General features: G+C 47.1%; 1 protein-coding gene across 1 annotated transcript; it reads left to right on the plus strand.

Moving 5' to 3' along the window:
• Positions 1-1709: 1709 nt before the first annotated feature.
• On the plus strand, positions 1710-23599 carry MICOS10 (mitochondrial contact site and cristae organizing system subunit 10). Its single transcript, XM_035119965.2, has 4 exons — positions 1710-1819; positions 17379-17426; positions 19395-19504; positions 23355-23599. The coding sequence occupies exons 1-4, from the start codon at positions 1753-1755 to the stop codon at positions 23361-23363; spliced, it is 234 nt and encodes a 77-aa protein (XP_034975856.1). The 5' UTR covers positions 1710-1752; the 3' UTR covers positions 23364-23599.
• The last annotated feature ends 2495 nt before the right edge of the window (positions 23600-26094 follow it).

Genomic DNA, 26094 nt, shown 5'->3' on the forward strand with positions numbered 1-26094 from the left:
ACAGGCAGTGTTGCCATGTCACATGGGGCAAGTCCCATGCCAGGCATGCATGCAGCCTCATAAACCTATCCTCCCCTTGAGCCCAGCCTGGTTCTTTTTCTTCCTTTGTGGTGCTTCTATTCACTAAGCCCTGGAGATGGAGGTTAATTGGGAATGGGGTGGGAGCAGAAGAGCAGAAACCCCCACTATTAGAGTCTTTGCCATAATTTGTAGGTGGCTCCAGGCAGCCAGGCTAAAGCTTGCAAGCTGTGTCCACGGTTATCATCATCATCATAACTTAAATGTTCTCTCACCTACCTGGCGATTCAAGACCTTCCCTTGCCACCTGTGGGAGCTGGGGAGGAGACATGCAAACCTTCAGGCTTGAGGTTAGTCCTGAAGGTTTGGCAACCCTAGGTACAGACTTGGTGGGTCAGTTTTTCTGTCTGATTGGTTACAACCATCAGCAGGCAGTGAGAATAGCATAAGACCTTGAGAACGTATTGATATTTACAAAATATTTTTTAATGGCATGTTATTGCCCTCCAATATCAGAATTGGTTCATTGTGCATTGTGAATGCACTGACCCAAATTGTATTTTGCATGTTCAGTTTTAATCATCATGCAGGTGCATAGATTCCTTTTAATTTTGTTATTTTAATACAGTATGTTACTGGAATATATACTTTTGATTGAATAAAGTATATATATATATATATATATATATATATATATATATATATATATATATATATATGAGGGACACGGGTGGGTTATATATATATACTATATATATATATATATATATATATGAATGAAACCAAGAGGCAGGGAGGGCGATACTTTTACACACACTCCGCACCATTTCACAGATACAAGTAAGGACATTCTGTGTGTATTTGTAACTTCCTTATCGTTAACACCAACAATTGCAGCTTAATTTGCACATCACTCTTCTCTCCCATCTGTATGTCAAACTGAAGCTAAGTGGAGTTTGCTTTTTTACAAGTAGGGATATTGTTTTTACTGTTTATTTAAAATATGAATATATATGCAACAGATAAAGTAGGAATATGTGATTGAATGTATATCCTTTTATTTAACCCCCCCCCCCAGCCCCAGCTAGCTCAGGGCAACATACAGTCTCCCCAGTCACCCATACATTGTTTTTAATCTTCAGAACAACCCTGCGAGGTAGTGTAGGCTAAGTGGCTGGCCTTACCTCACATAGTGAGCTCCATGGCTGTGGGGATTTGAACCCAGAACCACCCTATGCCCTTGCCCAACAAAGTAACGTGGTGGGTTTGTTTTTGATCTGCATTTACACTCATATCTTTGGAAAAGGGGTTTGTAAATACCACACAATAAAACTGACAGGCTGAAGGGCCACGTGTGCTTTCTGGAGAGGAAGATGCCCGCAGATTACAATCAACGAGGCCTGCAACCTAGGATGCCTCCTTCATCCTAGCTAGCCTTTCTCTTTCGGGCCTAGCCGGTTTCCGCCCCAAGGTCAAGCCTCCGGCCCAGGTTGCTAAGGATAACCCTGGCTACCCTTGGCAACGGGAGCCAGTTATGCCGGGTGGGGCAGCGGAAGCTGAGGCCGCGAAAGCGGAAAACCTTTCTCGTCCCTTCCCTTCAACTCCTTTGGACGCTCGCGAGAGCCGCCCGCTGTCAGCTACAGCAGCAGTATCTCTCGCGAGACTTAATGCTTAAGGAGGCGGGCGGGAAGGCTGAGTGGCAGCTCTTAGAGGGAGCAGGAGGCGGTGGCCAAGATGGCGTCGGAGGGTGATTTGGGAAGGAAGTGGGACCGGTGCTTGGCTGACTCCGCCGTCAAGCTGGGTAAGGGGGCGAGGGTGGGAACTGTGGAATAGGGAGCGGGAGGGGGCTCGCCTTGTGTCTAGGGTGTGGTGCTGAGGGGGAGGAAGACCTGGGTTAAGGAAGGGGCAGCCCTTGCTCTAGCCCTGCTCAGGTTATCCTCGCCTGGAGTGAGGCCTCGTGCATTTAGCAGCTATGTCCTTAGGATTAGAGGGCCGGTGCCTGGCTTGCCAATAAATCGTCATGCTGCAGGGATAAGTTATTTATGCACGCACGCAGTTTTGAAAGGCATTTTTTAAAGGAGTTGCAATGCATCCAAAACATTGCAACCCACTTTAAAAAACCAACCAAATTCTTAAATACGGCAGCCTGCTTTTCAAAAGCAGTCATTGTGTATATATATATAATATCTTGCCCCCCTCATCACAGACCTTTCTTCCTGTAAGGAGGGGAGGGAACTCTGTTGCAACAGAAAAATAAATATATGCCTTGCTTTCCACCGGATCCTGCCTCCATTCATTCTTCTCTGACCGATCATGGACATAGGGGACTCAGAGTCCCATGGGGAGTTGGGCAGCAAAAGCCAGACCCCAGTTTTTACTAGTTACAGGTAGGTAGCCGTGTTGGTCTACGTAGTCGAAACAAAAAATAAAAAAAATTCCTTCCAGTAGCACCTTAGAGACCAAGTAAGTTTGTCATTAGTACAGTATGAGGCTTTCGTGTGCATGCACACTTTTTCAGATATGTACTGAAGATCTTCTTCAGATCTTCTTCAGCAGTAACAAGAATCATGCTGTCAGGGTGTGTTTACAGGTCTGGTGGAGGCATAGTTCATTGGTTGAGCGCCTTTTTTGCATGGCAGACGTCACATGTTCAAATCCTAGCACATCCAAATAAAAGGATTGTGGGTGAGCCAGTCTGGGAAAGACTGAGATTCTGCTCCCTGGAAGCGTGGGCGGTAATGTTCAGTTACAAAATAACAGCAATATGTGTATCATTTCTGTAATTTTAAGCCGTTTGAACACGCCATCATAGCAGTTGTTGTATCAGTCCTGTAAGGTGGGGGAGCCCTCAGTATGGGGGTGGGGATAATGCTGTCAGAGTGATTTGCCTAAAGCCACATGGTTTTGTCCTTGGGCTTGGCAGAAGTGAAATCAAAACTAATAACTGTAGATCTGTGGTGTTATCTTTTAGCTACTACAGTGGTACCTCGGTTTATGAACACAATTGGTTCCGGAAGTCTGTTCATAAACTGAAGCGAACTTTCCCATTGAAAGTAATGGCAAGTGGATTAATCCGTTCCAGACAGTCCGCGGAGTAACCGTTCATAAACTGAAGCGAACTTTCCCATTGAAAGTAATGGCAAGTGGATTAATCCGTTCCAGACGGGTCCGCGGAGTACTTAAACTGAAGCGTTCATAAACTGAAACATGGGTGTAATTGGTTCCGGAAGTCTGTTCATAAACTGAAGCGTTCATAAACTGAAGCGAACTTTCCCATTAAAAGTAATGGAAAGTGAATTAATCCGTTCCAGATGGGTCCGCGGCGTTCATAAACCGAAAATTCATAAACCGAGGTGTTCATAAACCGAGGTTCCACTGTACTACCAATTCCTAGTTGATGGGGCCATTGCAGGTTATTGATGGTAGGGGGTAGGTTCACTTCCAACCACAGTGGTGCCCCTGGCTTTCCTATATTTATTTTATTTGTTGCATTGCATTTATATCCCATCTTTTTCTCCAAGGAGCTCACAGTGACATACATACCCCCCCCCATTTACTCCTCACAACAACCTTGTGTGAGGTAGGTTAGGCTGAGAGGCAGTGACTGTCCCAAGCTCGCCCAGTGAGCTTCATGACTGAGTGGGGATTTGAACCCTGGTCTCTTAGGCCTTAGGTAAAGGTAAAGGGACCCCTGCCTATTAGGTGTAGTCGTGACCAACTCTGGGGTTGCGACACTCATCTCTCATTATTGGCCGAGGGAGCCGGCGTACAGCTTCCAGGTCATGTGGCCAGCATGACAACGCCGCTTCTGGCGAACCAGAGCAGCACACGGAAACACCATTTACCTTCTCGCTGTATTGGTACCTATTTATCTACTTGCACTTTGATGTGCTTTCGAACTGCTAGGTTGGCAGGAGCTGGGACTGAGCAAGGGGAGCTCACCCCTGTCGTGGGGATTCGAACCGCCGACCTTCTGATCGGCAAGCCCTAGGCTCTGTGGTTTAACCCACAGCGCCACCCGCGTCCCTTCCCTTAGGCCTTATTCCAACACTAATCAGTATACCACACTGACTCTCATATGAACCGATCCTCTGACACTGAAAAACCAGGCTGTCTTTGACAAAGGTTTTGCAGGGGACTGTATGACTAAAGTTGGAGGATTCTTTGTGGTGTATGAGAGAGAGGGAGAGAGAGAGAGGGAGAGAGAGAGAGAGAGAGAGAGAGAGAGAGAGAGAGAGAGAGACCCCTGTCTCATAGTGACAAATCATTTTGCTACCTTTTAGTCACCATTCATAGAGCTTTCAGAATTTCAAAAAGTGTCTCACCTAACATTCTCTTCTTGTAATGCATTACAACAAGCCTGTGAGGTAGTCCAGTGTTATCCCAATATTGCAGGTTTGGGGCTGAAAGGGGAGTTGCTTTCCTAAGGTCACCTAACAATAACAAGTTTATTGCGAGTGTGAAGTTTGATCTGGGGGACACACCTACCTACTGGGGAGAGGTTTTCCCCATGGAATTTCTGCTTGACCCACATCTGTTAAACACGCACATCTGTCAAACAAAAAGGTGACCACCTGAGGCACAGGAATGGGTCGACATCCAATGTGAATGGGTTGTATGTGAGTTCTAACCCATTGAAATTAATAACTGACTAACCAAGTTCACTTATTTCAGGGGGCCTACCTACTCTGAGTAGAACTTAGTTTGCAGGAGACTGAGGTATTGATGAGAGTTGGATTTCTCCTGAGGTGTGATATGAGGAGGAACTTGCCTAAATGAGATCCATGTTGGTGCAGTAGATAGTGTGTATGTTGGATTTCTGCTGGGAAGATCTGGGTTCAAATACCAACTCAGCTATGAAGTTCTGCCTTGGGCGGATCCCCATCTCACAGTAGGGGATAGAGAAGGCAGTTGTTCTCATGTCCTGCTTATAGGCCTTTGGTGGGCCTCTGTGAGAACAGGATGCTAGACTAGTTGGGCCTTGGCCTGATCCAGCAGTCATGCTCTTCTGATGGCTGTGAAATAGAAACCTGAAGGGTGGGTGAAGGGGTGGGTCTGTGTTGAGACACAAGGAAGCAATAGTTGGGAATAGCTGGACTTATTTACTGGTGCTTGCTTAGTACAGGCAGAGAATGAGTTCAAACTAATGTGTAAATTTGATCCCCCACCAGCCCCTTCTTGCCTCTGGTTCCTATCACCTCCATCTTGTCAAAAGGTTTTCTTAGCTTGGCTGCCTCTTGGGATTTCTTTCCAGTCTTTGACCTGTCCTGCAAAGCTATTACTGTCTTTAGGACATGTGTGATCGTATTAATCCCAGCCAAATTAAAATATTTCCCCTTCCCTGAGCACTTAGGAAGTTTGTGAACATTCTATGCCATCATGTCAGCTCAGCCAATCTGCATTGGAAGCCGCAAATGCTATATAAGAGGTGTCCTTTGCCCAATTTTTGGCATGCTCATATCCAGGCTTGGTTATGGTTTGGGGGTCACTAAGTTGATTTGTTTTCGTTGTCACTGATGAGCATTAGTGAGAAGAGGTTGGGACTCTGCCCTCTTTCCCAAGGTAGGAGGGTGGAGGGTGGCCGCCTCCCGATGTGTCTTGTTTCACCTGCACTCCTACACTGAAAACCTCCCATGAACCCCTTTGAAATTAGTTGTGCAACATGTTCCCAGTAATATTGCGCCCAGAGTTGGCTGCGGTTTTGAGGTTTCTGTTTGCAGCCAACTCATCCGTTCCCATACCGGGAGAAAGTGCTTTTAAGTTTTGTGTTATAAGACTTGTTTACATGCAAGTGGGGTGGGTAAGAAGAGCAAGAAGAAATAACAATGATCCAGTTTGAATTGCAAATGAGTTAATAATTCGATTTGTGCTTGCTGTTGCAATTTTCTTCTCCTCTGGCTTCTTCTGGGTAGGTATTAATTTGATTTTAAATGAGCAGGTGTCTCATGCTTTGTAAGAGGGATTGAGGATGTGATAAGAAGGTTTCTGGATTCATAAACAACCTAAGTAGAATCCTGCTGGATTAGGCTAAAGAGAAACTATCTCTGGTCCAGCACCTGTTATAGCAGTGGCCCACTAGATGCCTCCAAAAAGCCCACAAGGAGAGTATGGAGGCATCGGCTCTTCTTCTTCTTCCTCTTTGGCGATCACTCGTAGCTGAGTAAGATTGTCTTCCATAAACATGGTTTTAACAATGAGTCCATAAGTGACTGTGGAGGCCATTTCTGAATACACACGTCCTTCCACAGTGGGGACATTGGTTTCCGGGCGGGAGTTGATCATGGTGTGGATTTGCCAAGTGTGCCTTCCTCTTAGCACATTTCTCCCTTGCGCCCTGAGTTCGAGTGTCTTCAAAGCCCATGACACCTTTGGTAAAGGCTGTTCTCCAACTGGAGAGCTTGCAGGCCAGTGTTTTCCAGTTGTCAGTGTTTATACTACATTTTTAAAGATTTGCCTTGAGACAGTCTTTAAACCTCTTTTGTTGACCACCAGCATTACGCTTTCCATTTTAAAGTTCGGAATAGAGTAGTTGCTTTGGAAGACGATCATCAGGCATCCGCACAATATGACCAGTCCAACGAAGTTGATGTTGGAGATTTGAACCCAGGAACTTCTGAATGCAAAGTGGATACCCCGCCACTGAGCTATGGCCCTTCCTTTAGAACACATAGGAAGCTGCCTTTGACTGAGTCAACTGTCTTATCTAGGGTAGTGCTGTCCACGTTGACTGACAGCAGCTCTCCAGGATTTCATACAGGACATTCCCAGCCTACCTGGAGGTGATGGGAATTGAACCTGGGGCCTTCTGTGTACAATGTGGGTGCTCTTCCACTGAACCGTGGCCCATGTTTGTCCCTAGCACCTGACAGTCATAGGTAAATTGCGTTGGAAGATGAAGGGACAGTTTAGTGGTTGATAAGACTTCCCCTTCATGAACTTGTTGTAATCTTTTCATAAACCATCTACAAAGTATTGATGGATATTATCAGAGTTTAGAGCAATTCCATAGTCAGACATCTTTAAAACAAAGCATAATCACACAGCAAAGTGCCTGTGGGTCAGTGCCCAAAATCCCCTAAGTGCCAGACGCATTTTGCTATTGGCACAGGCCCAATTGCAACCATTTGGAGATCTCTGGATGCTTGGTTGGTGACTGACAATCTGCCTGGCCCCTCCAGCTTTCTTAAGCAGGTAAGCAGAAGAGCTTATTCATTGCATTTATATGCGTACTTCTGCATCTTGAGAGGTGGGTTTGGTGAGCCCCTTTGTGCACAGCAAATTTTGAGGCTGTTGAGTTAGATGTGAGTGTGTGCAAGCTCTTGGGTTTCACAGACTTCACAGTAAGGTGAAGTGATGAAAACTTCTGTGAAATGTGAGAGCTTGCATCAATGTGAAGCTGTCCCGTTTAAAAAGTCAGCATTTGACTTATTTGTGGCTGGTACTGCAACTGTCCCTTCTACTACAAGGTATTTGGTTTAATACCTTACTCTTCATCCCCACCAGTAACCAAGCTTAAGTACTGCATTTGCCTTTGTTTGCCCCTTGCCACCTACCTACCTCTTTTCTGTTTTTGCTGCCGACAGCTTGGGAAGAAGTAGCCTTTTGCAGATCTTCATAAAGAGACAAGTTATCTTGATGGTGTTATATATCAAGTATGGGGAACCTTTGGCCTTCTAGATCAAGCTTCCTCAAACTCTGCCCTCCAGATGTTTTTCGCCTACAACTCCCATGATCCCTAGCTAGTAGGACCAGTGGTCAGGGATGATGGGAATTGTAGTCTCAAAACATCTGGAGGGCCGAGTTCGAGGAAGCCTGTTCTAGATGCTTCTTAACCACAACTCTCATTACATCCTTGGCTATTGGCCATCCTTGCTGAGGCTGGGAGTTGTAGTTCAGCGACATCTGCAGGGGCAAAACCTGCGCACACCGGTTCTAGATGGATCAGTTGTCTCACCTGGTAGAGTATCTGATACAGTAACTAGCCATGATGGTTCTGTTTCTGCCTTCACAGTCAGAGACAGCAGTGCTTCTGAATACTGGTTGATTAGTCCACAGCAGTGGCAAACAGTCGGATGATCTTGCCTCTGTGTGAGGCTGCAGTAATGAGGGAACCATTGAGAGATGGGGCCTGTTGTGCCAATGGGGGAACCATTCAGCATCTGACACTGTTGCCCTCGTCCTGCTTGAGGGTTTCCCACAGGCATTGGCTGCTGTGAGAACAGGAGCCTGGACTAGATGCTCCATTGGCCTGATCCAGCAGGCTTCTCTTATGTCCTACGCTCATAAGCAGGGGAAAGATCTTAGCTTTGCAGGCTGCCCTCACAATAAACTGCTGCAGAGGAGCATGTAGATCCCCTGTCGGTGTGCATGCCCCCAGCTCTTGCTCGAACCAAACACACGCCTTGTTCTGAGGATTGCGCAAGGCAATTGACTCAATTTTTCCCAACCGAAGCCCTGCCAGAGGTTTCCCAGCAGGAGTTTCTCACCACCTGCTTGAACTGGGCCAGAGTCGTGTTTAGGCACAGGCACTTGGCCCAGAGCGTGAAAGGGAGCAGTGATGCTTATTTCACATGTATCAGGAATTAATGACATGCACGCACAGAGCCAGGGCCGCAGTTGCAGTGGTAAGCATAAATGAGCTTTGCCTAGTTGACAGTGGCATTCCAAACCCACCAGGTCCCGCATAATTCTCTGGGAGCAGTTTCTGATTTCCTTTTTTGCTGAATCCAAACATGCAGGCCTGATAAATCCTTAAGATGTAAAGCCATTTAGAAATAAAAGTCCATATATTTATTCAACAAAGTTATTTTATGAAAAAAAGCAAAACATGACTTGCAAAAACTTCAGGAAAACAAGCAACAAGGCAATGAAACAATTTTTTATTTTTTAAGATTTCCCCAGGGTATCCTGAAAATATATTATGAAAATCTGTATTCCCATACATAGAATGGTATACATCTGTAAAACATGTTCTTATAAAGTGATCCACAAGAACATGCTTTACAGATATATACTGTTCTATGTATGGGGATACATCTAAATTTTAGACATCTAAGTCTGAAAAAAGTGGGGTGTGTGCTTGATTTGCTGGATGGTTTGCTGCTCTTTCTGGTAAGCTTCTACTGGGTCAGGTGCAGAGTGCCTGCAGAGTTGATGTTTTGTTTAAAAAGGAAAGGGTTATGTCCAATCTTAGTCCTACCCACAGTAGACCAACTGGAATTAGTGGGCCTGAGCGCTTTATTTTCAATCAGTCTACTCCGACTGCAAGTAGGGCTAACACTCCAAACCTTATTTGGACTGAAAACTCTGGGTTGTATCTCACGTTAGTCCTATTCAGAGTGGAGTGGACCCATTGAAATGAATGGGCCTAGATAAGCTATGTCCATTAATTTCAACGAGTCTACTCTGTTGTTTGATACAACCCTCTTTGCCTCCATTTCTTACCCAGGATAAGTTTCATTTTATCAGGAGCCTTGGAGGAAAAAAACTCTCCTGTATTGCTGTTATAAGTGGAGGTGGGAAGTGAACCTGATAGCTTCTCCTGATGACGTGTGATGTGAAAGGCATCCCTGTTACATATGCTGAACACATCCCTGTTCAGCAGCGGCAATGCCACTGCTGAGATGCGGGCTGTTTTTCCCGGTGGGGAGGGCACAATTCCACTCCACTTCCACAAAAGGAGCTGCGAGCCGAAACAGCCCTTCCTCATCCTTCAAAAGCAGTGAAGTTGGGCTGTTCTGAAGTTGTCATAGTAGTGGGTTTGGAAACAATTAAATGAAGGAAGTGATCTAAGGGGCTTTAATCCACTTGTTGGTGGGCAAGTGACCAGGAGAAAGCTGCTCCTTTCCTGGCAAGCATATCTGATGGCTCCCTTCTGGGCACCCACTCCTTTGCAAGCCATGTTTTCCTGTAGAGCCACGCCTGTACATGAACTGGCAACAGCCTGCAAGTTGATAAATTGCCCACTCCTCTCTGGAAGACACTAATGTGCCTTTCGCCTCTAATCCTTTGTTTGTTTTGACATCTTGGAATAAAACACTTCAAACTATTAAATATTCCTTTTCAAAATACAGGTTTTTAAATTATAAGGATTTTCTTTTGAGGGTGGGGAGGTGATCAACTTGACCTTCAATTGTAGTTTCCTGCTGTTTATAATTTAGGGGATTTTCTGCTTCTATAGTCAGAGATAACCACTCAGATAGACATTGGACAGGTTCATGGCCTAACATCATGTAGGGTTGCCATACGTCTGGAATTATTCAGCCCCCTTAAGCTGTGCCCGGACGGAAATGTCCGGGAAAACAACCTTGGGCAAAGGATTTTCACTTTTTGAAATATGGCAACCCTAGCTAAATGGAGCTTCCAGGTTTGGGTTGGCCACTGTGAGAACAGGATGCTGGACTAGATGAGCCACTGGCCTGAGCCAGCAGGCTTTTCTTAGTTTCTTAAGAGACCAATCTGTTCTCTTCTTGTAGGTGGGTGGAAGGTAATTAGGAGAAGTCTTATTCAGCATCTGTTCATCTAATAAGCGGTGGAATAAGTGGGGGGCAGTAAAGGGGGGGTGCTGTCCGGCTTCCCAACAGCTGCAGCTGTGGGGGTCCGATGCCTGGGGAGAAGGAAAGCTTTGAGGATCGGTTCTGTGGGAGTGAAATAATACTGCAGATTGCTTTGAAGTCTGAAGCTGGAGCAGAGAGTCTGGGAAATTGCCTGTGCCCCTGTATTCCTTCAATTCTCAAACCCAATTCTGACTAGTTAGCATGAGTCTCCAAACTGGAAAATACATGGTGACTCTGAGGGATCAGGATTAGTCTTCCAAATAGCCCTTCTGTCTCCAGAACTTGACTGATTTGGAAGACCAAATCAGTGTCAAGCTGATCAGAACTGTATGAAGAGCCAGTTTTGGTGGCAAATGCAGGTGTGGGGGTGGAGAGAGAGAGAGAGAAAGGAGGTATCTGTATGCTCAGGGGGGACCCCAAGTGTTGGAGTAAGTAAGACCTGGGAGGTAAAGGTAAAGGGACCCCTGACCATTAGGTCCAGTCGTGACCGACTCTGGGGTTGCGCGCTCATCTCGCATTATTGGCCGAGGGAGCCGGCGTATAGCTTCCAGGTCATGTGGCCAGCATGACAAAGCCGCTTCTGGCAAACCAGAGCAGCACATGGAAACGCCGTTTACCTTCCCGCTATAGCGGTTCCTATTTATCTACTTGCATTTTGATGTGCTTTCGAACTGCTAGGTTGGCAGGAGCTGGGACCAAGCAACGGGAGCTCACCCCGTCACAGGGATTCGAACCGCCGAACTTCTGATCAGCAAGCCCTAGGCTCAGTGGTTTAGCCCACAGCGCCACCTGGGTCCCAAGACCTGGGAGACCAGGGTTCAAATCCCCACCTGGCAAAGAAGCTCACTGGATGTGACCTTGGGGCCAGTCACTGCCTCTCAGCTTAAACTACATCACAGGGTTGTTGCAGGGATTAAATGAGAGGGAGAGCCATTAATGCCATCTTGATCTCATTGCGGGGGTGGCAGGTGGGGATATAAGTGCAATAAATACACAAGTGCACGGCATATTTTATAAAGGAAACCCCAAGGGGCAACCTTCCTTCCAAATAGCCAGGTAACGGTAAAGGGACCCCTGACCATTAGGTCCAGTCGCGGACGACTCTGAGGTTGCAGTGCTCATCTCGCTTTACTGGCCGAGGGAGCCGGCGTACAGCTTCCAGGTCATGTGGCCAGCATGACCAAGCCGCTTCTGGCGAACCAGAGCAGCACACGGAAACGCCGTTTACCTTCCCGCTGTAGCGGTTCCTATTTATCTACTTGCACTTTGACGTGCTTTCGAACTGCTAGGTTGGCAGGAGCTGGGACCGAGCAACGGGAGCTCACCCCGTCACAGGGATTCGAACCGCTGACCTTCTGATCAGCAAGCCCTAGGCTCAGTGGTTTAACCCACAGCGCCACCTGGGTCCCTTAATAGCTGGTATATAACCGTAATAAAGCTTTGATTTGATTTGAACTTTAGGCACCAGGCGAAAGTGTTTTTCTTCAACCAGGCATCCGGCTGATTAATAATGTTTTTTTAAATGTGTAGGGGTTTTTTTGCTGGTGTTAGTCTTGTTTTTGTTTTGTGTTCTCATTTTGTATTTTTTTCATTTTGTATTTTTATCTACTTGCACTTTGTGGTGCTTTCGAACTGCTAGGTTGGCAGGAGCTGGGACCGAGCAATGGGAGCTCGCCCTGTCGCGGGGATTCAAACCTTCTGATCGGCAGGCCCTAGGCTCTGTGGTTTAACCCAATACAAAGCAGTAAACTTATCAGCCAAGGGGTGTTGAATTTCAGATGTAAAGGAAAAATTATAGTGGGGGGGGGAAGAGAAAGTGAGTGTACTGGAAGAGGGCAGAACTGGCTTTCTAGAACACTTGAGTAGCAGCACCTTGGTGAAGGATAAAACTGCATGATTTTGTTGCAAATGTCACTTGTCTGCATTAAAATATGGCCAGTGCTTATATTAAAAGAATGTAGATTAATTGCCTACGCAAACCTGACATTTGGCAGGATTGCAGCTATTGGAAAAGGGTCTTCTTTTTTCTTTGAGGAGATGAGAGGAAAGGGGTGAATTGACAAGAGGACTTAAAAGAAAAAACCCATTTTTTATGAAATTGGAATGACATTATATATGCCAATGGCTAGTGTAGCACGTGCCTTTGGTTTGGGAAAAAAACTTTGTATGTAATTCATCTTTCTGTGTCATTGCTCCATTTGCAATACTTACAGTGCAACAGGGACCCAGGTGGCGCTGTGGTTAAACCACTGAGCCTAGGGCTTGCTGATCAGAAGGTCAGTGGTTCGAATCCCTGCGACGGGGTGAGCTCCCGTTGCTCGGTCCCAGCTCCTGCCAACCTAGCAGTTCGAAAGCACGTCAAAATGCAAGTAGATAAATAGGAACCGCTACAGCGGGAAGGTAAACGGCGTTTCCATGTGCTGCTCTGGTTTGCCAGAAGCAGCTATGTCATGCTGGCCACATGACCTGGAAGCTATACGCTGGCTCCCTCGGCCAATAATGCGAGATGAGCGCCGCAACCCCAGAGTCGGTCACGACTGGACCTAATGGTCAGGGGTCCCTTTACCTTTACCTTTACAGTGCAACAGAGTAAACTTTGGAGGTGAAATTAATCTGTGGCAGAGAAGATTGGCATTTGGCATGGGGTGGGTGAGGAACAAAAGCACAGTTCCTGCCTCCCCAAGGATTGAGGAAAGATGTTATGGCCTGGCTGAACTAATTTCAAAATCCAATTTGAGGCTTTTCCAATTTTCTGGGAATTGTACTCCAGAACATCCAGAGAGCACCAAGTTGGTAAAGTTCTGTATGTTTCGTTCAGGAACGTTCCCCGTGCATCGATGGGACCCACAAATGGTGTGTGAGGCCCTACCTCAGTGCTGGGTCAATTGGATAGGGTTGCCTGGAAGGCCCCTTTCCTCCAGGCCAAGTGGCCGAAGCCATCTCAAAGAAGAAAACCACTTTCCTCCACTCTTCCCCTCCTCTTGTGCCTCTCCTGGCTTTGGAGGGAGGGAGGGAGAAGCCAGAGGGGGTCTGGGACTGCAAGATATTTGGCTTTTATTCCCTGTCTGTTTGTTTTCCTTGTAAGTGAGAGCTTTCATCTTTTATTGTTATGAAGTTAAAGGCTGGCCTGGAGGTGCCGGTCTTTAGTGAAAACAGCTGCCTGCTGCAGTCCCTCGATGTCCGCTCGGTCAGGTGGGAGGCCCTTCTGGAGCAGCGCCTTGTCCTCTTAAAAGGAAATTGAGCGTGCAGCTCCCCAAAATGGCAAAAGCCACCGGCTGGTGTGGCTTTTTGCCTCTTTGCTGGTCCCTTTGTACAGTACCGTCCGTAACCAAACTGGCAACTTGGCCATTTCACCTCTAGGGACTTATTTTGGATGAGACTCATTTGTTCCAGCAGCGTTTGTGTCTAAGAAAATCCCCAGTGGGGTTGGACACACACGGCTTCGAAAGATTGACTCAAACTCCCCTTTGCTTTCTTGGCGACATTAAGGAGATGACCGCAGAACCACAACAACCTCCTGGTTGGACGAAGAACTGTCCACAGCAACAGTTTCATAGATCTTAATTCCTGTTTGTGCTTTGAATTTCTTTTTTTTGGGGGGGGGGGTGTCTGTTGAATTGCAGACCAAAACTGCCCTAGATAGAAATTATTTGAACTGAGCAGCTGGTTGGGCAGAGTGGGGAGGGGGGAACATTTGCCGCATTTTCTTCTCAATAAATACTGGCGATGCCCTCCATTATAACCCTTAGCATGTGACATCAGTCTTTATGGCCCTCCAGGTTGCAGTGGGAAGCTGGATAGGACATTCTTGAAAATCTCCCAAAGTTGCCTGAGCCTCACAGCCTCTGCCCCAGAGCTGTGGGGCCATTCCCATAAGAAGCTGCCCTGTTATTGAATCCAGCACATCTTCCTCACCTGATCCAGTCTTCACCAACCCTGTGCCCTTGTAGATGTTGCTGGGCTACAGCTCTCATCAGCCTCACCCAACACAGCCCATGGTCAAGGATTTTATATACTGTATATTCCTGCGTATAAGACTACTTTTTAACCCAGGGAAATCTTCTCAAAAGTTGGGGGTCGTCTTATATGCCGGATCGTATTTCTTATACGGCGAGTATATCCCAAACTCTATATTTTAACTGGAAACATTAGGGGTAGTCTTGTAGGCCCAGTCGTCTTATACGCCGGAATATACGGGTAGATGATATCTTGCTCTGAATCTATTCACGGGGGATAAAGTTATCAATGGCTGCTAGCCATGATGTCTGTGCTCTGCAGGCTCTTATGTTCACTCCTAACACATCTGGAGGGCACCAGTTTGATCTACTTAGAGTGATCTAGTTGTCCCCTCCCCCAAGCTCTGTGGTTATCGTATTCTGGGCAATCATCGGACATTGGTTTTTCCCTAACAGGATGGAAAATGGAAACGGAAGCAACTGTTTAAAGGTCGGTGTTCGCGTGATGCACAGTCCATCTCCCATGTAAACCATTTCTCATTGATTAGCTAACTTGTTTAAGTTGGCAGAGGGGGAGAGAGAGAGAGAAGCCATCCTTGAGCAGGAAGTCTAAGGCTGGACCGCAGCATGACTTGCTGAGCTGGACAGTTTGAGCGAACCACCCATCTCCTCGGTTCCCCGCCTCCCCCAGTTCTGCGTGTTGAAATAATTATTTTCTCTAAACAGCCTGATTTCCAGCAGTGGTACTCGAGAAAGAAAGGAACGGCAATCTGTAGCAAGGGAAGGAGTTTGTTTGAGCCTCGGGTCAAGGGGGCCAAACAGTTTGTGCTTTTGATGGATCCGTGCAGATGGTAATTTGGGTTTAATAGCATAAACACCCTCTCCACACACACACACACCCAACACCAGCTGTTCCATGGGGAAGCTGGAGTAGGGTGGGGAGACATCAGCCATTGCTAATAGTCGTTTGTGACTTGATGCCTGCTTGACTACAAATTCTAGGTGCCCCCCCCCCCCGGGCATCTTTTTTAAATTAAATTTATTTTCTAATTTTAAAATTACAAACCCACAAAAATCATGCTTCTAGCTGTGTGGTAACACTGGTTGCAGTATCCAATCACCCCAATCAAAAGGTTCTGTAATGTGATGGAGGCAATGACTATGCTCTGCCTCCATGGTTGGAAGCAGCAATGCTTCTGCTGGAAACCACAGGAGGGGAGAGTGTTCTTGTGCTCGAATCCTGCTTGCGGGTTTCCCTTTGGGGCATCTGGTGAAAACGTCATGCTGGACTGCCTGACCCAGCAGGGCTTTCCTTAATAATCTTTATGGTGGATAATATCCTGTCATCTCTTCTATCTTGCCAGGAATCATCTTGCAGTATCTCACAATCCTGGGGCACACCATCTAAATACGATTTCAGATCTTGTCTGCCCCGTGCCCCGCTGCCAAGATAAACAATGAGTTCCCGTAATGGGTTCAGCTTAAACTAAGATGTGTAAGATATCATCTAAATAAAATCTCAGGAAGAACTTCCTGCAAAATCCACACACTGTATTGATCTGTGGCATCTTCTTCCAAATCCAAATCTATGACTTACGTTGACCTATAAATGGGACTCTACAGTGCTTAGCCTCGGGACGTGACAGTGTTCCAGAGCATGGGCAGAGTGCTTGCTTTACAGCTGCCATGAACAATAAACCAGCCATGTCGGTTTGGGGCCTTGCACGCTCAATTTCCTTTTAAGAGGGCAAGGCGCTGCTCCAGAAGGGCCTCCCACCTGACCGAAGGGACACAAAGTGAATGCACCAGGCAGCTGTTTCCACTAAAGACCAGCACCTCCAGGCTAGCCTTTAACTTCATAACAATAAAAGATGAAAGCTCTCACTTACAAGGAAAACAAGCAGACAGGGAATAAAAGCAGAGCAAAGGGCCCCCTTAAGTTCCCACCTTCCCAAGCCACAATGAGCGCTAGAGGACGGGGAGACCTCAAAGGAAGCAATTTTCCTCCGAGACTGCTCCGGGCTGCTTGACTTGGGAATAAACTGGCCTTCCAGGCGACCCCATCCTGTTGATGCAGGGCTGAGTTAGCGCTCCACAGACCATTTTGGGGGCCCATCAATATCTGGAGAACATTTCTGAAGGTCGCTGCCTCCAGGTTTACATCCAGAGTGAGACGTGCCAGGCTTTCCAGGGACTGCAACTCAGGGCCAAAGGAGCACATCCTCTGTGTGTAGAAGGTCCCACGGCTGAGTCTTGGGTACAAGGCCTGGGGAAGCCTTTGGCAAGCAGGATAAGCACTGGGCTAGCTTGGCCAATGGCCCAATTTGGCATCAGGCGTCCTTAGGAGGCCTGTAGCAAACGGTAGGCACTCCTGCTTCGCATGTGAAAGGTTGCAGTTTCAGTCCCTGCCGTCTCTACTAGTAAAAGCCAATAAGCCTTTTCCTTCTGTTGCTGTACTTTTGTGCACTTTTGTTTTTTTAAAAAAAGAAAGGGAGAGGCAGTGATGGCCATCAGCTTGGAGAATTGGACAGATTCAGGAAGATTAAGGCTATTGATGGTAGCTAGACACAATGGTTATGCTCTGCCTCGACAGCTGGAGGCACCAGTGGTTCTGCATACCAGTCACTGGAAACCACAGGAGAGGAGAGGGCTCTTGCTTGTGGGTCCTGCTTGTGGGTTTCCCACTGGAGCATCTGCTTGGCCACTGTGAGAACAGGATGCTGGAGTAGATGGGCTATTGGCCTCATCCAGCAGCGTCTTCTTATGCCCTGTAACAAATAGTATTGTTCCCTTGTGGGCATGTGGAGAGGCCTGGCAGGCTGTGCTAACTCTTTCCTTCCTCTTGCAGGTGCTGGCTTTGGGTTGGGTGTTGTCTTCTCGGTCATCTTCTTCAAAAGTAAGTGATGGGTAGCGGCCAGGTGCATACCCCGCTTCTGCTCCAGGCGCTTGTCTTCCTGACATCCATTCTGAGGGGACCTTGTGCCACCATCCCTCCCTTTATGCTTTTGGAGATTTGCCGGCCAATGAAGATGGCAGGGTAGCAGGGACCCATAGCTTAGTGGTTTGCATGTGAAAGGTCCCAGATTCAGTCCCCAACACCTCCCGTTAAAAAGATCAGGTAGGCAGCTGATGATGAAGACACTTCTGTGCCTGAGATCCTGGAGCTCCACTGCCGACCAGAGTTGGAAATATTGGGCGAGTTCAACCATTTCCCCAACCTGGTGACTTTCCAGCGGTTGCTGGGAGCCCCACCTCATGTGAGCCCCCAGCCAGCGCACTCGCAGGGTCGATGACCACTGATGTGTTAGTAACTCTATGTGTGTTTTGTAGCCTAAGTTTCAAAGGCAGGTTTGGTAGCCCCTTCTAAATAAAGATCCTCCTCTCAACATACTGCGGTATTTGCTTTCTCTAAATAAAAGCTGCCTTGTTGACATCAGGATGGGATTTGAGCACACGGGAAGAGCGCTTTCCAACAGCCATTTGCAGCTTGATAAACATTTTTAATATATATTTATGCAATACCTTCCTTCTGTTTAAAAAACAACAAGCACTGTGGAGCCCATCTGTGTGTCTTCCCCCTCCAAAGCCCAGCACCGTGACCCATTTTTAAAACAGGTTTTACTCCACCATGCATTTTGTGGGATAGGGTGGGGTGCAGGTTTTTAGGATTTGCAAACAGGGATGAGCCACTTGAAAAGATAAACCTAGTAGCTGTGGAAAGAGGGTTTCTTTATAACCAGGGGTGAGGAACCTCCCTTGCTTTGCCACCTTTGGAGGGGGCAATCTTTCAGGGGTCGGCTGCTGTCAGTGGGTGGGGCCCAGGCCAGAGGTGAGTGGGGCCACTTCCCTCCTCCTATTTCCTTACCAGGAGAGGGAGAGTGGCTGGAAGTGGGGAGGAAGAAAAAGCTGCTCCTTTCCTTCCACTCTGCAGTTTTAATCCGAATTCTTAGGCTCAGCACTGCGCCCAGAGCACAGAAACTGCTCATGCTAATGATATTCCCTGTCTCAAAATGCACCTAAAACAATGGGAGTTTCAAACACTGGCTGTGGGAATTAAATGGGGGGGGGCATGTATGCCACCTTGATCTCCTTGGAGAAAAAAGAGGGATATAAATATACAATGCAATAAATGAAATAAACGAATAATAATTTTGTTATAGTGGTCTGCATGTGTCACCTAGTTACAATCCCTCCAACAGCCCTGTGAGGCAAGGGTGGGGAACCTTTATCAGCCCACGTGCCCCATCCCCTCACGGGCAGTCTTCCGGGGGGGGGGGGCGGAAACCACATGTCAGTAGTGGGCAGGGCTAAATGCAAATGTGGACAGAGCAATCTATGGCTTTCATCTCTTATTTAGTAGGTCAGCCTGAGGCTTCTGCAGCCTCCCTCCCCAAATGCCTCTGTATTCAGGCAAGCAAGAGTCACTTCTCCCAGTTCAAGGATGCATTCCATCTAGGCAAAAGCACTCAAAGGAGAGTGGCAAGTGGGCCATTGATGGGGCACAGAACTAGGGAGAATTCTAGGGACCACTCAGCAAGGCCTGGAGGGCCATTTCTGCTATAAGGAAAATCCCTATCAGTAATAGCCCCCTGTTTCAGATTTAATCCCGAGAGTCGCTTGCCTAAGACCCACCAGTGGGTCCATAACAGAGATAAGATTTGATCCAAGAACTTCCTCATTCATAGTTCAGTCCCTTAACCTCTCACTGTGTTGCTATACCAGCTATCATTGATGCCCTTGCAGAATTTCATTGCTAATTATCTGGACCTTGATGCAGACCATATTTCATAGTAACATTCCCATCGTTCTTCCATCTCTGTTCTCCCTCTTTCCCTCTCTTCCCTTCCACTTTCTATTGTTCCAGGGAAGACGTGGCCCATCACTCTCGGGTCAGGAATGGGCTTAGGAATGGCTTATTCAAACTGCCAGCATGACTTCCGGTCTCCTTACCTTCTCCATGGGCGGTTTGTCAAGGTGAGTCTGCTTTTGAGAACTACTCTCTTTGGTCACATCCACATAATACATTAAAAGCACTCATATACCACTTTAACTTCCCCAAAAGATCCTGGGGACAGTAGTTTGTTAACTGCTAACTACGGTTCCCAGAATTCTTTAGGGGAACCATGACAGTTTAGAGTCTCTTAAATGTGCTTAAAATGTGACCTTATAGAGATACTTGCTTGGTCTGGGGTAGGGAGTAATTCCTAAAAGAACAGCAGGCACCTTCTGTGCCAACTTTTAAACGCCTGCTGAAAACTTTTCTATTCTGCCAGGCCTATGCGGGCAAACAAGAATACCTGTTTCCACAATGGTTAATTGATGCCTTGTTTTTAACTTCTTTACGTTTTTATTGTATGGTTCTATGTTTTCATTGCTTTAAACCACTTTGATATTTTTTATGGCACAGCAGTATACAAATCATAGAATCATATAAATATTTTTATAAATAAATAAACTCAGGGGAAAGCAGGTAGCCTTCCAGATTTTTCCCCCCTTTTAACTTAACAACTAGTGCAGTTGAGAGTAAGAGGTTTGTGCGTCTAGCAGACGGCCGTCTTGAAAAAAGGTCGTGGGACACTGTTGTTTTTAAAAACAAATGGATGTCTTGCAGCAAAAGCTTTCACATGTTGGAGTCGTCTGTTTCAGACGCGCAGAGCGTTCACACATTTGGCAGAAATGCACACGGCTCTTTGGGGTGGGGTGATTGTAACCAGTGGAACCAAATGGTCACGAAAATTAAGAGAGTAAAAGTCTGTGACAATTATACATAAAGTTTAAAAGAGTGCTAGGTGGTCACAGGGATCGTTTGCAACAGCAATAATTGGGGGATAAATTTCATGCCTGTGGTGGCAGAGGAAACCCTGGTCTTTATTTGAGCCCTCAACTAGAACTATCAAACTTTTGGATTGGGGAGTTGCATCCAGTGCTAGCCCTACCTGTTGAAGTTAATGGGCAGACCTGATTTAGGTTCATTCATTTCAGCGAGCCTATTCTAACTTAGTTGGATACAACCCAGTTTCTGATTCAGCCATTTTCCCACGGTGCAGTAGGAAACCCTGGTCTCAGTTGAGCCCCAGTTTGTAAGAGCCCCATTCAGCCACTTTTCTTTGGCAAGGGGGCTCTGAAGTGCTGTCTCTTCTGATTATAAATCTGGAAATGTAACCAGGGTACAGCTATGGGGATTGGTTGCAAGAGCTTCCTGGCCTACTCAGCCAGGAGTGGGGTTCCCCCCCTCTTGTTGATTTACCGAACCCCCATTCCCTTTGCTTCTCCTCTTTCCTCATCCTCTCAGCCAAACCATCCTTGAGCCAATTTAGCCTCTTTCTTGCTTGCAGGTTTCCTGCCTCCTAATTCTCCCTTGAATTTTCTTTGCCTATTGCTTCTCCTCCCTCTTGGAAATTGGCAAGCTTCGTGTTTGCCTGCCTCCCCCCCCCCTCCTCCTAGAACCCCAAGATTTACCAGCCAGAGCCTGGTGCAAAAGTCTTATTGTTAGAATTGAAGAGCATTTTCGTCTAGCATCCTCTTCTCTCAGTGACCAGTCAGATACCTCTGGGAAGCCTGCAAACAGGCCCTGAATGCAACAGCAACTCTCCCCACTTGTGTTTCCCATCAACTGATATTCAGAAGCATTGCTGCCTTCGATTGCAGATTCACCCAGAGACCTAACCGTTGATCCTAAACTACATTCTGCCCACCTCTCAGTCCAGCCCTCAATTGTCTGGCTTTGCACACCGTCAGTGCTAATTAGTTTGATGACTTAACTCCCATCAAGCGTTGGTTGTGGCTTTCTTCCAAATGGGAGAAGAAAAGGGACTCTCTTTTCCAGTTGCTAATTCCAATTTGATGACTGGTATAGGTGGGGGGGGGGTCAGACCCATCTAGCAGCCTCACCGCCGCCTGCCCCCCCCCCGGAAGAATTGAGGCCTCCAGACCACTCAGCTGTCCACATCAAAACTGCGTCATGCTTCCCGCAATGTTGCGAAACGGCCATATAAAGTTTATAACACGACTCTTTTCGTGGTTTCCCTTCCTCCCACAAACGCACAAAAACTCTCTTATGGAGGAGCAAATCGCAGAACAGCTTCGGACATGAATCAGCCCCTCTAGTATGGCAAGTTGTGACTCTGTGCACTCAACTCTATGTTGCTTAATATTGGGGCTTGGTGTGCATAATACTTTTTTGGTGGGGGATTGTTTTGTGTAAAAAATAGAATTGTAATTCATTACTGCAGGTATAATCAATGCAAATGGAGAGCTAAACAATAGAAATTCATTATCACCTCCATCACCCTCCCTCAAACGACCTAATACAAACTCTCTTGATCTTCAGATATTATATTCACTGTTTACAGAGTCTGTTACATTCCATAAAACCTATTGCTTTCTAAAAAAAAATTAATTACTGTCTATATGGGAGCAAAGGGAAGGAGTTGATAAGGATCCCAGCTCTACAATTCTATGTTTCTGTGTTGCACACACACACACACAAACATATACAGTATTAGCACTTCTTTTTCTTCAAATTGTGGGGGAGCAGGAAGAAAAAATGTATTCTTTTGCTCTTATCATAGAATTTTTTTTATTAAATAAATTTTATTTTTTCAATACATATGAATACAAAATGCAAAAACTTTCCAACCGAAATACAGAATCAACTTATAAAATACAGTACATCAAACTTATAACTACCCTATATCTCCCTCCCTCTCTTTCCCTCCCATTCCCCAACCCCCCTTCTCTTCCTTTCTCCCTTTTTACATCTTTAATACTATTTAAACCAAATGTTTTAAAACAACAACAACAAATGTACTAAACAATAATTTGAATACAATAAACATTATGTTTTTACTGTATCTAAGTGTCTGTGTCGTTTTTTTCTTTTACTTTTCCTCTACATTGAGAATAGGAGGCGAAGGAGAGCCTATTCAGTGTCCTCTATACTTCTTTTTAATTCACCTAACGGACTTCCTGTCAATTCATGATGTATATTTTGGTTTTAAAGACGAACGCACATAACACAGTATAAATCTCTATAGCAATTTTCTAATACGTTCTTACCTCCTAATGTACCAAACTTCGAATCTGAATCTTATCTTTTTCCAATATTCTTCAAATTCAATCGATCATAGAATTGTAGAGTTGGAAGGGACCACGAGGGTCATCTAGTCCAACCCCCTGCAGTGCAGGAATCTTTTTGCCCGACGTGAGGGTCGAACCCACGACTCCGAGGTTAAGAGTCTCCTGCTCTGCTGAAATACCACCAGGCATTTGGCTCTGTAGGCTTTTGAGTGTGTCTTTGCAAAGGCAGCAGTAGCACAGCAGCACCTTTCCTTAAAGCTGAGACTTCCTGGATGCAGGAATCCATTTCCCCTGATGTGCTTGGAGACCAGGGAGTCCTCATGTCAGGGATCTAAAGGGAGGGGGAATAGCTGTGGTCATAGAGCGGGAGAGCCTTTCATATAAAGGTAACTCTTGGGTGGCTGTAAAAGAGGATTGAACAAATCCATGGGGAGGAGAGGGCTGTCAATGGCTATTAGCCACAATGGCTATGTGCTTCCTCGACGATCCGAGGCAGCACTGCTTCTGAACACCAGTTGCTAGAAACCACAGGTGGGGAGCGGGCTCTTGTGCTCGGGTTCTGCTTGTGGGTTTCCCACTGAAGTGTCTGCGTGGCTGCTGTGAGAAGAGGATGCTGGTCCAGAAGAGCCATTGGCCTGGTCCAGCAGGCTCGTAATGTTGCTCTGTTAAAGTTCTGCAGCAGGAACAGACCTGCAACCCTAAGGCCAAATGAGTAACCGCAAGCCGTTTTTTCTTCTTCCACCAGGAGCAATGACGCAGGCCCGACCCACGCCTCTCTTTTGCCAGAGGAACAGCGGCACCTTGGCAATTCCTTGGGAAGGTCGAAGCGTCCCGGCCTTGAGGCAACAGCCTTTGGAAGCGCTCTGCCTGTTGCTCTTTTTTCCTGCGACACCTGGAACCGAATATCTTTTTTTTTTTTGTAATCCCTCTTTTGGAAATGAAAATGGGGAAGGTGCTGTTATGGAAAGTGAAATAAAAACGAGAGTCCACCCCCTTGCCTCCTGCCCCGTCTGCTGTGTGTAGAAAGGGAATGTGTGGGGCGGCTTATTTTTCCGTTTGAACTAGCAGCTGGGGCCACCTGGTTAAGTTCCTCTTTGAAAGCCTCTCTCCCCCCCCAACCCAGTGACAGCTGTCCTCTGTTCCTCTCCCACTTGCAATCAGCCCCCGCTGAAGTTTACAGTTAAAGAAATTTAAAGAAAAGCAGCAGCCCCACCCCATAGATCAACCCCTTTATCTTTGCTGTAGTCTGGAGATGTCCTTTAGCAGCAGCAACTGTCTTAAAAGAAAAAAGACCAAAACTCATTAATGAGCAGGCAGATAGAAGAGGATCTGGGGGTGGGGTCTAGCCCTCTAGCCAGAGGAGGGGAGCGCGCTCTTGTGTTCAAAGTCAGCAGGAGACCCTTAGGCAGGCACCATCCGGTTGGGCACTGAGAACAGGATTCCAGACTAGATGGGCCATTGGCCTGCAGGACTCTTCTGATGTTCTGACCTGCTCTGTATGCCAAAGGCACACAATTTTAGTCTTCGCCATCCAGACAGGGCTGAGACGTAGCTCTGCCAAACCCTGGAGAGCTGCTGCTGCTGCCGCCTGTCAGCATTGACTGTTTCAAGCTAGTTGGGTTGAGGGTCCGACTGCTATGAGGCAGCTCCCTATATTCCTGCGCCTTAAGGGGAGGGCTGTAGCTTAGTAGCAGAGCACCTGCTTGGCATGCAGAAGGTCCCAGGTTCAATCCCCAGCAGCATCTCCCAAGTAGGGCAGGGAATGTCCTCCATTTGAAACCTTGGAGAGCTGCTGCTGGTTAGGATAGACTAGATCAGGCATCCCCAAACTGCGGCCCTCCAGATGTTTTGGCCTACAACTCCCATGATCCCTAGCTAACAGGCCCAGTGGTCAGGGATGATGGGAATTGTAGTCCAAAACATCTGGAGGGCCGAAGTTTGGGGATGCCTGGACTAGATGAACCATGGGCTTGGCTCACTGCAAGGCAGCTTCTTATTTAAACGAGCCCTTTATTCAGAATCATGAGCACTGGAACATTACTTTGCCTTTAGGAGAATCATAGAATTTCAGAGTTGGAAGGGGTCCCAGGGGTCATCGGTTCCAACCCCCTGCAATGCAGGAATCTCAACTAAAGCAGCCATGGCAGATGGCCATCCAAGCTCTGCTTAACAACCTCCAAGGAAGGAGAGTCCACCACCAGCTGAGGGCGTCCGCTCCGCTGTCCAAACAGCTCTTACTGCCAGAAAGTTATTCCTGATGTTTGGTCTGAATCTCCTTGTAACTCGAAGCCATGGGTTTGAGTCCTTCCCTCCAGAGCAGGATAAAACAAGCTCGCTCCATCTGTCATGTGACAGCCCTTGAGATATCGGAAGATGGCTCATATCTCCTCTCAGTCTCCTCTTTCCCAGGCTAAGCAGACCCAACTCCTTCAACCGTTCCTCATAAGGCTGGGTTTCCAGGCTCTTGATCATCTTGGTTGCCCTCCTCGGAACACTTTCCAGCTTGTCAGTATCCTTAAATTGAGGCGCCCAGAACTGGACACAAGACCTGGCCAGGTGTGGTCTGACCAAGGTAGAATAGAAGTAGTACAGATCAGCTGTAGAGAGCATCTCCTTTCTGTGGAGGAGGTCCTCTGTGTCTACGAAAGCTGTTTTGGTGTATATGTCTCTGGAAGGGCCAGTTCACGTAGTGCTGAGTTGATCAGGGCTTGTTGAGAAGAACAGAGGAACATCAGAAACTTTCCTTGTGCTGAGTCAGAACCTTGGTTCATCAATCTGTCTACACTGACTGGCAGTGGCTCCCCAGGGTTTCAGGCGGCGGCGGTGGGTAGGGTGGGGTGGCATTCCCAACCCTGCAGAGAGATGCCAGGGTTTGAACCCTGGGACCTTCTGCCTGCAGAGCTGGCGCTGTGCCACTGAGCCACGGCCTTTCCCCATTCCTTGCATTCCTCGGCAAGCTCCAGAATGCAACCCTGATTCCCTTCCAAACGAAGCACTTGCCCATCTCTCTAGTTTTCACAACATCCTGCTTCCCTAAGGCGCCCGGCTGGGTGCCTCCCTCCAGGGAATCCCGCATGCAGGGCACATAGGCAACCGCCCCACCCTGGCGCCGCTCCCCTCTAATCAGCCATTATGATCCCAATTCAGATCTGGCAGGGGTTAGCAGCGTTCGGGCAGTTTTGTAGCGCCAGTAAACCTGAATCCCTAATGAGAGATGTCATTCCCTTTTCCCGAGGCTTGGAGGAAATGCTTCGATCTCCTCCTTTGCACCTAACCTAACCACACAGACGCCGAGGGCTGTGAGGTTTGTATCTGGATTACTACTATGGAGTAGTTGAACATGGGCAGGCGAGCTGAATGATCCCATAGGCCAGGGGTCCCCCAAACTAAGGCCCAGGGGCCAGATGCGGCCCAATCACCTAAATCCGGCCCGCAGATGGTCCGGGAATCGGCATGTTTTTACATGAGTAAAATGTGTCCTTTTA

This window comes from Zootoca vivipara, chromosome 6, assembly GCF_963506605.1.
Source record: "Zootoca vivipara chromosome 6, rZooViv1.1, whole genome shotgun sequence".
NCBI classification, from domain to species: Eukaryota; Metazoa; Chordata; class Lepidosauria; order Squamata; family Lacertidae; genus Zootoca; species Zootoca vivipara.